The 11082-nt window shown below is 54.4% G+C and overlaps 1 protein-coding gene across 3 annotated transcripts in view; it reads right to left on the bottom strand.

Annotated features, from left to right (window-relative positions):
- Nucleotides 1-1137: 1137 nt before the first annotated feature.
- Nucleotides 1138-11082, bottom strand: part of NECAB3 (N-terminal EF-hand calcium binding protein 3) — a 112723-nt gene continuing 102778 nt past the window's right edge. For 2 of the 3 annotated variants that reach the window (XM_048820278.2, XM_048820277.2), the window contains 2 exons: nucleotides 10732-10823; nucleotides 1138-7559 (listed from right to left, as the gene is read on the bottom strand). In XM_048820278.2, coding sequence (XP_048676235.2) covers nucleotides 7441-7559; nucleotides 10732-10823 — 211 coding nt within the window. In that variant the 3' untranslated portion in view covers nucleotides 1138-7440. Of the gene's footprint in view, nucleotides 7736-10731; nucleotides 10824-11082 lie in introns of all 3 variants that reach the window. The other variant, XM_048820279.2, reaches the window with a different exon arrangement.

Below are 11082 nucleotides of genomic sequence, written 5' to 3'. Positions count from 1 at the left end.
AGTTTTGGTGCCCCCGACTCATGATTTTGGAACATTTGAGGTAGGCAATCCTGCAGGGCTCAATCCCTGCTCGGAGCACAGCTCAGCGGGAAGGAGGGCCCTGCACCTTAAGGGTTGTCAGCTTAGAGAGGCGCTTTTAAACCATGGCCCCTCCAGTTCCCAAGTGCCCTTCTGTAAAGGAGGGAGGCCTAACCCCAGCAGCCTGGCTCAGCATGGCTGGGTTTGCCTCCAGCGGCACTGGGTGGCCAGTGTGGCAGTCAGCCCTTTGCAGCGGGAGCCAGGATGCCTGGAGCCAGGACACCTGGAACCAGCACTGCAACAACCAGCCTGCCCGAAAGCACCCATGCCCTCTAGACAGGACATCAGCACTTAGTGTTTAACACTCCGAGTGCTGGCAGCAGCTACAGAAATCAAGGGCTGCGCCATCATCCCCTTTTCTGTCACATCACAGCAGATGGTACATTTCCTTGTCACCGGTGGAAGGCGTTCTTGGCGTCAGGCTTGTCTCCAGCTAAGGATTCATTGCTCTGCCTGGGTCAGCGAAGTCAACTCGCTCGCTCCGGAGAGCAGTACACCCAGCACCGCGACTCCCCAGGAACTAGTTCTTTGAGACATTAGTGTTGTAAAGTTGGGAGAAGGGACTGGAAGGCAGTGCTGGCCGGAAAGCAGAATCCAGCAACCTTTTACTGCTCTAGTCATGGGTTGTTTTTTTTTTTTTTGGCGGGGGGGGGGGGAAGGAGGGAGGTGTGTCTCCTAGCCAACGCCATCTCCACTGTACCTAATACCCCTAGAGCATGCCAACTCCTATTCCCAATGCCCAACGCTATAATCAGTCAGTTCCCTAACAATGTCCTGCCCCAGACTTCTGTGTTCATTACCCACACAATGTCCTATACACACATGCCAAATCCTTGGCTAAAAAGACAATAGAAAGCTTCAAATTTATGCTCAGTAAGAACACATTCCTTTGGCAAAGATACTGGAACAATGAGCAGGACTTCAGAGTACATTGAAAAGGTTCCATTTGGTAAAACACATTCCTTCTGCGGCTGTTATTCTAACAAGGTACTTATAAAAATGATTCATAAGAGGCAGCCAAAAATTGACCCACGCCCGGGAAATGCACCAGCACTAGGCAGCAGCGTGGAACTGTTTATTCACAGACAAGAGACTTGGCATACACAGCTACAGTGCAAGTCTGAATATTTAATACAGTTATAATCTTGTATATACAGAAAGAGAATTGTAATTAACTAAGCAGCCCTGTGTAATAATTGATACGGCTGTTTTTCTGGCTCAGGTGACTTTTGCTTATCTTTTTCTAACTATGCTCTTCCTTTTTGCTTTAATGTTTTAAAGCCCCAGATTCACACTGTAGCATAGCAAAGACACGGACACCACCTCCTAGCTCAGAGACGCCATGCAGGTCCCTGGGAGGACATTTCATTTTCATTTTAGAGTGCAAGGAATTTTGAAGGCCAAAAACCACCCCTGAAAGCAATGATACAATTTAGTTCAAAGCGTAAGCTGGGAATCACCCCATTTCAGTCAGTTGGGAGGAGGGGGGGCGGCACCGGTGGCATCTGGGGGCTGCAGTGCTTTCATATGCAGTGGAAGGTGCTGGATGTGCATGGGGGTTCACATTTTACATGCTGTTGAGTTGTACCCTCACCAGTCTGCTGGCAGACTCAGGGCAGGATCATTTGATGGGGGCATGCCACAGGGGGCCTCGTGTCCTCTCAGCTCCCCAGAGGGGCCCATGCCTCTCGGCTCTGATCGTTTGCCTACCCTTGAGAAACTGATCTCCCAGAAACTCCATTCTGATAGTCGGCTTGGCTCCCCCAGGACTAGCTGCTATTCTGCTTCCCTTACAGGCTCCAAACTCCAAGCCTAGCCAGAGGGCAGAGGATGAGAACCAAGATCTGCCTTGTGGAGCCGAGAGCAGAATTTTGCCTTTCGGACTCAATCCTGCTTGTGCTGCACTCCCTCAGGTCCCCTTGACATCCCAGAGAACCAAGCATGCTCAGGAGGTCACAGGATCAGTACAAGCAGAACCTGAAGAGAGGAAGAGACTCCGGCAGCATTTAGCTCAGAACTGCTCCAGTTGGTGGAGGACTATGCTAACAACCTGGGACTTTGGCTGGACCGGGTACTAGCCAGACACAAAAATCCTGCCAACAGCCCTAGTACCCCTCTGCCATGTTTAATAATATGGGAGCTGATGTGTGTTACTCATTTGCCCCTCATTCATGCTTCCCAGGGCTACTCTAGCTTTCCCACGCCCACTCCATCTGGAACGATTAGGGCTGGTAGCTAAGCAGAGGGCAGGTGTAGAAATAACAGCACTTACAATGGTGCTTAGGGAGCTGTCGCGCCAAGGAGTTTGCCACTTGGAGTTTGCCAAACTCAATGAGCAAAGGCCAAGCTGGCTCTGCAGCCCTGGGGGCTAGCGGGGTCATGCAGGTCAGATTCAGTCTTAATGCAAGGGAACGAGTGCAAGGGAATGAGACGTGCTCCTGCTGTCATGACATACACTCGGGGCTATTGTTCACACCCATCCGGTTTACAGGAGGCTGCTGCAGGACAGCTGGATTTGCTTTGCAAGGAACCTCACCTAAGTGACACCTTAGGCCACGGGCCTGCCCTGAGCTGCTCAGGATTTGCTTACGGCGTTAAGGAATGCTGTGGCAGAGACAAGGGACGGTTTGTGCAGAGCTCAGGACTACTGGCCAAAGCCAGTCCTGCCGTGTCAGGTCTACCTACAGCTGGGAGTTCCTCTGTTCTCAGCCCACCTGGGAGCCTGGCCTGGCCTCCCCTGGCTGCGGGCTGGGAACAGGCCATGCTAAGGCTGCAGGAGCCTGGGCAGGACAGAAGGGGTGTGAAACTCAGTGCTGAACCAGCCAGCAGGCATCTCTGTACCCACTTTGGGAGGAGGGAGACATGCAAGAGGGGGTGGGAAAGAGCAGGGAGGGTGGCAGGATCGCTGCAGTGGGGGAGCGTTTCTTCCTGTATGGAGGAAACTTTGTTAAGCCAGTAACATGCCTGAACCACTGCCCACGGCTGGAATCCAAATTGTTATGCTTACACCTGGAAACAGCCGTAAGGCCTTTGTAGCAGCCTTAGTGCTAACGAACCAGGAGGGGAGGGGGAAGGGAGTGACCATGAGGAGTAAACGTGACCCTGTGCCCTCCTGACCTGAGCTTTTTGCCAAAGCATGTGGTTTGCAAGATGGAAAGTCTGGGGATAGTTAACTTTTGCGCTGTGAAATGCAGCCAGTTAACTGATGGGCAAGCAAGGCAGGAAAACGCCACACTTAGCGTCTGCTGAGCAGGTTTTGGTGAATGGGCTGTTTCATACTAACAATTTGGGTATAAAAAGAGGAAGAAATCTGGGCTCGGTGGACACTTGAACCACCTCTCGAGTTTCCCCTGCAGACGGAAGGCTGATCACTGGCTGACTAATCCACGCGAGACCTCCTCAAGACCCTGGGTAAATATGAATCTGGGGGTAATTTGGGGTGCTCTGCTAACCTGTTGCAGGCATGTGGAAGTGCTGGAGATGAAATAAAGTAGAAGCTTTGAGTGAAAGCATTTTTGTTTGCCTGCTTGCATCAACTCTCTATCAGCCAGTTGGCCATGTCTCCATTTATTTCCTGCCACCCCCTTACAGGAAGTAACGTTACCAAGAGCTTTGGGTTCAGCAAAACCCTGGGTAACACTCCCAGGGCCCCACGGGTACAAACAGCCTCTGGATGCTACCAGGCTAAACCTCACGGGCCAGATTCTCTGGGGGCGACACTCCCTGCAAGCAGGCCCCTCTGGCGACAGTGACATTATATGAACTAAGAACTGGGCTCTGCATGGCACAACCCCACGAAGACTGTCCTGCCCCCGTTTATAACACCACCCCAGGTAGTTCACACTTCTGCACAGTGCCTGTCTCTGTGGCAATGCCTTTGGGATCTTTATTCCCTGCTTTTCTCAGTGAGTTGACACTCACCAATGGCGTTTGTTTCTCTAATCAGTTTGTTATTAGTTCTCATGATGCACGAGCACATTGCGGGACCCCTGGGCTGCCAGCACTGCTGGGGCCCTTTTAAACCTGAACCTAGGATCATTTGCATTGGACTCTTTGATGACATACTGTGGATATTATCATTTTATTAGCATTAGATTCTTTCTGTTTCTGGCAGACTCTACATTTTGATGCTCAGCCAGTGTCCCAAAAACACCAGGATGTAAACTCAACCTGGAACCCTCCTATTCCATTAAGCTGCCCCAGGTTGGATTCCTTCGTTCGGTGCAGAAGTTGACCCTTTGAAATGGACACAAAATTTAAACATGTATTGAGAGCAAGGGGAGAATGGCTGTTCGCATCACGCAGAATTCCAGCCTGTGACGTGGATCACTGGGATTTTACCCCAGGAACTTCCATTGTTCAGAAAGGGAGCAGACTTTCTGTGCTCTGCTTCTTCTGGGCTAGAACAGAGTATTTTATGGGGCACTTGCTATAAAATAGGGAATGAGGAAATTCTATCTGTGACCAGATGGCTCCTGTTAGCCCAGCGAGATGGAGGGACTCAGCAGTGCCAGGCCACAAGGCCGCTGGTTTAGGTCTTACCCTGAGTCACTTGTAGGACTGTTGCCCAGAGGGTGTTTGCTGCTGACTGGGAGGTGCAAGAGTGGCTGGCACAGCTCCATGATACAGATACAACAAATGCAATTGTAACCACAAGCTGGTCATGTACCTCAGATCTGGAGTGTCTTACCTTTTGCTGGTAGATTGCTAAGATGATTAAAGCAACAAATAGGGGAGATGACCCAATGCCACCTGTGCCATGTGCTTTCTGAAAGAAACAAAGGGACTGATCCTGCATCCTTCATAGGAATAGTTTTGCCATTGAATGCAATGGGAGCTGGATTGGGCCTTATGAGAACAAGGCAGAACTCCCAGTGAAAACACTAGAGGGCTGCCAGACTCAAGCCTGATAGGATATTATGCACCCCCCTCCCAGGGGTGTCTGCATGGGCTGCAAGAGGGAATTAATGCTGCATTGGAATCAGGGCCGGCTCTAGGCACCAGCAAAACAAGCAGGTGCTTGGGGCGGCACATTTCTAGGGGCGGCATTCCAGCGCCGGCCATGCCGCCCCTAGAAACGTGGCCCCCGCTGCCCCCGCTCCGCCTCCACCTGCTCCCCTGAGTGTGCCGCCGCTCGGCTTCTCCCCCCTCCCTCCCAGGCTTGCCGCGCGCCAAACAGCTGTTTGGCGCTGCAAGCCTAGGAGGGAGGGAGGAGAAGCAGAGCGGTGGCGTGTTCGGGGGGAGGCGGCGTTGGTGGAGTGGAGGCGAGCTGGGGTGGGAAGCGGTTCCTCTACCCCCCCACCCGTTATTTTCTGCGTTCCCCTCCCCACCCTCACTCACCTCCGCTCTGCCTGCTCCCCTGAACGCACTGCCTCTCCCTCGTCTGAGAGGGAGGGGGGAGAAGCAGAGCAGTGGCGTGTTCAGGGGAGCAGGCGGAGCGGAGGTGAGCTAGGGTGGGGGTTGTGGGGGGGGGAGCTGCAGGAAGCAATGGGGGGGGGGAATGCGGTACACCCGGGGGAGGAGGCAGGGCTGGGGATTTGGGGAAGAGGCGGCGTTGGGGCGGAGCCGGGGGGGGGGGCACAAAAAAAAGTGGGGGAGGCCAAAAATTTTTTTGCTTGGGGAGGCAAAAATCCTAGAGCCGGCCCTGACTGGAATAGCAGCTGACCTTCTGTTCACACCTGCCCAGGGTCGTGAGTGCTTTGCTAAAGGCTGGGTCACTCACACGCTGACAGCAGGCGAAGTGGCCCTGGCAGGTTAGATACACCAGGCATTTTTCTTTCTCCCAACAGCAGCTGTTCTTTTGGTTGTACTAAATCAGAAACACCAGGCTGGGGCTATTCTTACAGTCGGGCCTCCCGCCTATGAAGCGTATGACCAGCTGGACATGCCACACCTAGGGCTGGAGTCCCCACTGCTTTGTGTGATGGCCACCAGCTGAGAATCTGAACCACGGACCTGCAGGAGCTGAAGCTTAAAGCCAAGTCTCTGTAATTGGAGGCTGTCACAATTCACAATTAACATGGCTACCACTCTGAAACAATTCATAGAGTGTTGCTGGCCTGTAGTATACAGGCAGGCAGACTAGATGACTTGGGGACCCCTTCTGGCCTTAAACTCTATGACTGGGGAGGAACCTGGAACCCACACTCACCTGTGGGCTACGTATTCTCTTTGTGCTGTCACGTGCACCTGTGCACTATGGGCCTAGAATGCTACCTCTGGTGGGTGTGAGAGGAGACTGCTGGGTTGGTAGCATTTGGCACCCACGTTCAGCACATGTGGATGACTGCACTGAGGTGTGAAATGCCTCTACCTCCTGGGAGCAGAGTGTTCTGAGCTGGCACCTAGGGAGATTTCCCATTCACACCACACGACCTGCCAGAAGATTAATCAAATAACTCTACTGCTGGTAGGCTTCTCGCCATGGTAATGTCTATTTAAATCGCTCTGACCTGACATCACACAGTGGAGTGAGCGTAGGTGTCTGGGTTTCATCTTCAGACGTTTAAAGGACCATGAGATTGGACGTGCATGAAAATATTTCCTAGCTAGCAGTGGTGATAAGAGATAGATTGCCAGCCTGGGAGGCTGACATCCTCCACCCAGCCCCATGTGTAGTTATAACTGCAGTGAGGCCATCCAACTCCACGCGACAGAATTAGGCCAGTGCCGCCGGTTAGTGCAACAGCTCTAAGACTAAGGTGAGTCCACCACCAACCACAGCCTTAAAGAGGCCCGGCTGGGGCCGGGAGGGCTGAAATTAGAGCTCCTGGGTGTGGCTGGCAGGCATGGGTGCACACTCTGCCCGCCCTCTGCTCTCCCTGACTACTGTATTGCTGTGCCTAGGCAGGGAGAGTGGAGCACACGGCTTGTCTAGAGGTGTTGTGGGACCTTGGCAGAGATTTGGATCCAGCCGTCCCGCACTGATCCCCAGAGGACCTGTGGATGGCCTGGCTCCACTGATCCCGCTCAGAGCACAGAAGATCCCCCCATTTCCCCACACTGCCATCCCCCAAAGGGCCCGTAGTGCAGTGGCTGGACACAGCTCAGTACAGAGTCCCTCAGTGCCTTGCCATGAATTCAACACCAGGTGAGTGCCAGAGAACAATAAACGTCCCTTGTCCTCCATTCCCTGTTCCCCCCAGTCCGGATCAGGCTCAGCACTGCCGTCTCTGCAGCGCTCCCAGCCCCCCGGGCCAGGCCAAGGTGAGTTCTGCCCCCCGCACGTCATCACACGACACTGGACTTCAGGCCAGCCCGACATCAAGTATCTTGGTAGCCACTTCTTTATCCGCAGGCGTGGGCACGGGTGTGCTCCCCTCCCCATCATTCTTCGAAGATGGTACATTCAGGGGCGGAGCGTCATAGCTGGAAAGGCTGATTGGCTGGCAGCAATGTGACATCATTGTGGAACGTCACACTGCGCGGGGAGAGGGATAAACGACTCCCAGGAAGGACAGCCTGGTGCAGCCGGGAAATGCCTGCAGGAGGAGGGAGAAGACCGCACTGTACAAGCCACGCGAGAGGGGAGGCTGCAGACGCACTGGGGAGGGAGAGGCAGGGGTCTGGGAGTGAGGATTCCTCGTCCGTCCGCGCGCCGGCTGCTGTTCGGAGCGGGCCGCAGAGGATCAGTTATTGTTCACAATCCACCAGGAGGCTGGGAAAGCAAACGGGGAAAGAGCATGAGCCACGAAGAGCTAAAGGGGGCCCTCATCTATATTGTTGAGTGCACAGGGAAAAGACAGGGAGAGCTGGGTTCTACCCCAGAGACTTCCCCGTGGCCCTGGGCAGGCGGCTGACTCTGTCTGGGCCTCAGTCCCCCTGCTAGAGAACGGGTCTACTATCCAGGGGTTGCAGGGATTGATTCACTAAGTGCTTTGAGAGCCTCAGGCGCTCAGTGCGGGGTAAGTCGGCTGTGGGGCAGGTGGGAGCCCCTCTGCTCACTCACCCCAGGACGAACTGCCCCCAGGCTCGCAGCCATGGGATTCTCATACCCCTCCCTGCCCTGGCACAGCACCAAGGCCACGGTCCGCCCTGAGGTTTCACACTGGCTAAACGGCACAGAAGTCACGGCGAGTTTTGCCTGTGCAAGGATGTGAGCATCAAGCCTAGCAGCATTTCCAACCCCCTCGGTTGTTCCCCTGCCCCACTAAACAAGGCAGAAATACTGGGACTAAATGTACTTAACACCTTGAGCCGGAGTCCAGCCCCAGCTCTGAGCCCTGCCCAGCACAGGGGGCTCTTCAGTTCATTTTGCCTGGCTGTGTCAGCTCGATACACAGGCAGGGCCCCTTTTAGCTCAGTGACAGCCCCTCCCTGCCAAGAACAGGAGATGTGCAAAAGGCAACCTCTCCCTCCAAAGTGGCACTGGGTGCCCCCAGCAGAGCCAGGCAGAGGGCACCTGCTGCCCTCCTCTCCCCTGGGTCAGTTCTGGCAATGGCCCTGCTGGACGTTAGCTTCCTGTTTTGCTGCTGACTCTTGCTAGGACAGCTCCTAATCACTGCTCAGCTGTGCCTTCCCCATAGGTCAGCAGGACGCACTGTGCAATGCAGTCGCAAGGGACACAGCTGGGAGGCAGGGGCTGCACCAGCAGGACTGGAGCAAGGAGGAGGAACATGACAATGGGGTAGAGAATATAATCCAGATTAGCCACACGCTGAGCTCAGATCCCGGTGGCGCTCTGGGGCGATGGTGGACCTGGGCTGGTTTTTGTTTTATCTACCCCTGCTTAAGGCTGGCTGAGGCAGTGGCAGATTTAGAGTTAGTGGGGCCCTGTGCTCAGCTTCATTTTTGCCCCCCTTTGCCCGCCCCCCTCCAGGGGGAGCATTCTCTTTTATCCCCCCCCCCACCCTTTTTCATTCTTTTTTTCTGTATTCTCCTCTTGGGACTCAAAGTTGGGGTGCGGGGTCTGGGTGGGAGTTAGGGTGCAGGAGGGGGCTCAGGGTTGGAGTGCAGAGTCTGGGAGGGAGCTACAGTGTGGAAGCAGGCTGGGGGTTGGGGTGCAGGGTCTGGGTGACAGTAAGGGTGCAGAAGCAGGCTGGGGGTGGGGTCTAGGTGAGAGGGTGTGGGAGGGGGTTCAGGGCTGGGGGTGAGGGGGTCTGGGTGGGAGTTAGGGTGCAAGAGGGGCTCAGGGCTAGGGCAGGCAGGGGATTGGGGTGAGAATTGCTTACCTGGCACAGCTCTGGTTTGGTGCGGGCAGTGCAGGTGGCTCCGCGGGCCCCCTGCAGCTCCCACTGGCCGCGATTCTTGGACCCACTGCCCCCCCACCAGGCAGGGCTGAAATGCAGGGGCTTTAGGGCCTGCAGCCTAGGGCCCCGGGCTAAGGGGGCCCTGGGCTGCAACCCCTAAAGCCCACCCCCTTTCTGACTCCAGCTCTGTGAGCACAGGCTGGAGGACTCAGGAGGAGCAGGGGCAGCCGCGCAGCCGGCAGCCAGAGAGAAGCAGCGGTTTCCCCTTCAATGCGCCGCTTCTCTCTGGCTGGCTACGCGGCTGCCCTGTGCTCCTCCTGAGTTCTCTGGCCTGAGCTCGCGGTGCTCCCGCCACCCACAACTCCCGCCTGCTCTCCTGTCCCCTGCAGTCCGGCCCCATGGAGCAGCACCCCCGCGGGGGGCGCGTCGGTGCTGAGCTGCCCAAGTGTCCGGCCCTGGGGCCCCCTGTTGTTGGAGGGCTCTGTGCCAGGGCACCCTGTGTTTAATGGTAAACCCGACCCTGGTCTGAGGTTCTCCCTCAGTGCCCTTGCAATCAGGAAGACCATATTTCCAGAAGGCCTGAGGCCTGGGCTCCCTGCTAAATCTGCATTAAGGTGCCTTACAATGAAATTTAGGCACAAATCTGAGCACTTGCCCCTCTGCCGACCTGCCTTGTGCTCCTGACACAGAACTGGGGCAGGAAAATGGGACCACAATTTCTGTCCACAAATGGGAATGAGGCCTGAGCTACCCATTCGGGCCACATCTTGGAATATAGGGCAGGGGCAGGGCTGGGAGTTCAATGCAGCAATTTAAGGCAAGAGCCAGGTTGCTGGCAGAAGGGTCTCGCACCTGAGTAGAGATCTGTGACCCAGGAAAGGCTGATAGGGCCATCAGAAAACTGACCAAAAATACACCAGAGATGAAGGCAAACAGCATCACAGCGTATAGCATGCTTATCGCCTCTTGTAATAGTAACAGCTATTAATAAATCATTTGCATCACTGTGGTAGCTCTTTATACATTCATAGCTCTTTACAAGCCTTAACTAATTCATTAATCCTGCTTGTCTTTCTCTCTCTCTCTTGCCTGCTTCCTAACTGTTTACAGAATAAATTTTGCAAGAGCTGGGGTTTCAGCCTCAATATTCTGGCCAAATTAATATTTGAACAGTTACATTCTGTCTCCCTAAATTCCTTCTGCAGCTAAGTTTACATCCTCACTTCCTGTTCTTAACTGTTGGATAGTGTTGCTCTGTGCTGTTAAACAGTTACCGTGTTCCGCCGCAGAGCTGGCTGCATTGCAGTGGTGGGTGAATGGATTCCTACAGTACTATATGGGTGTATACAGTATATAATGACGTCACTGGGCGTTATTCCTGAGTAAAGGCGGCAGGATGGAATCCATAGTTTGCAATTCCCGTTAGCAGCTCATCTCAATATGTTTGGGCATAAGAGTACCCCACCTGGGAAGAGCATGGTGGTCACAAGCTCTGGAGACTTCAGCACGTCAATGATGGCCCACTGGAACGTCTTGCTGTAGCTGGACTGCAAGTGACTGCAAAGAAATACGGAGAGTTAGGACAATGTCAAAGCCAGTATGATTGTGTCAGAGCCAGCCTGCACATTGCTATACAGGGGTGGGGCAGAGCTTTTGTGTGGGTGTGCAAGAGAGGAAGAGTGTACGCAGACACTTGCCACCCTTGTGCGCACCCACGAGAGGACCGGGGCAGGGGGCAGTCCTTGCACTCCCCAGAGCAGAACACCTTCTGTCTCAAATGTGCTGATAATGCACCCATCCACACATGATAGTGGTT

This window comes from Caretta caretta, chromosome 13, assembly GCF_965140235.1.
Source record: "Caretta caretta isolate rCarCar2 chromosome 13, rCarCar1.hap1, whole genome shotgun sequence".
Classification (NCBI taxonomy): domain Eukaryota; kingdom Metazoa; phylum Chordata; order Testudines; family Cheloniidae; genus Caretta; species Caretta caretta.
This window is presented reverse-complemented; position numbering and strand designations above follow the sequence as displayed.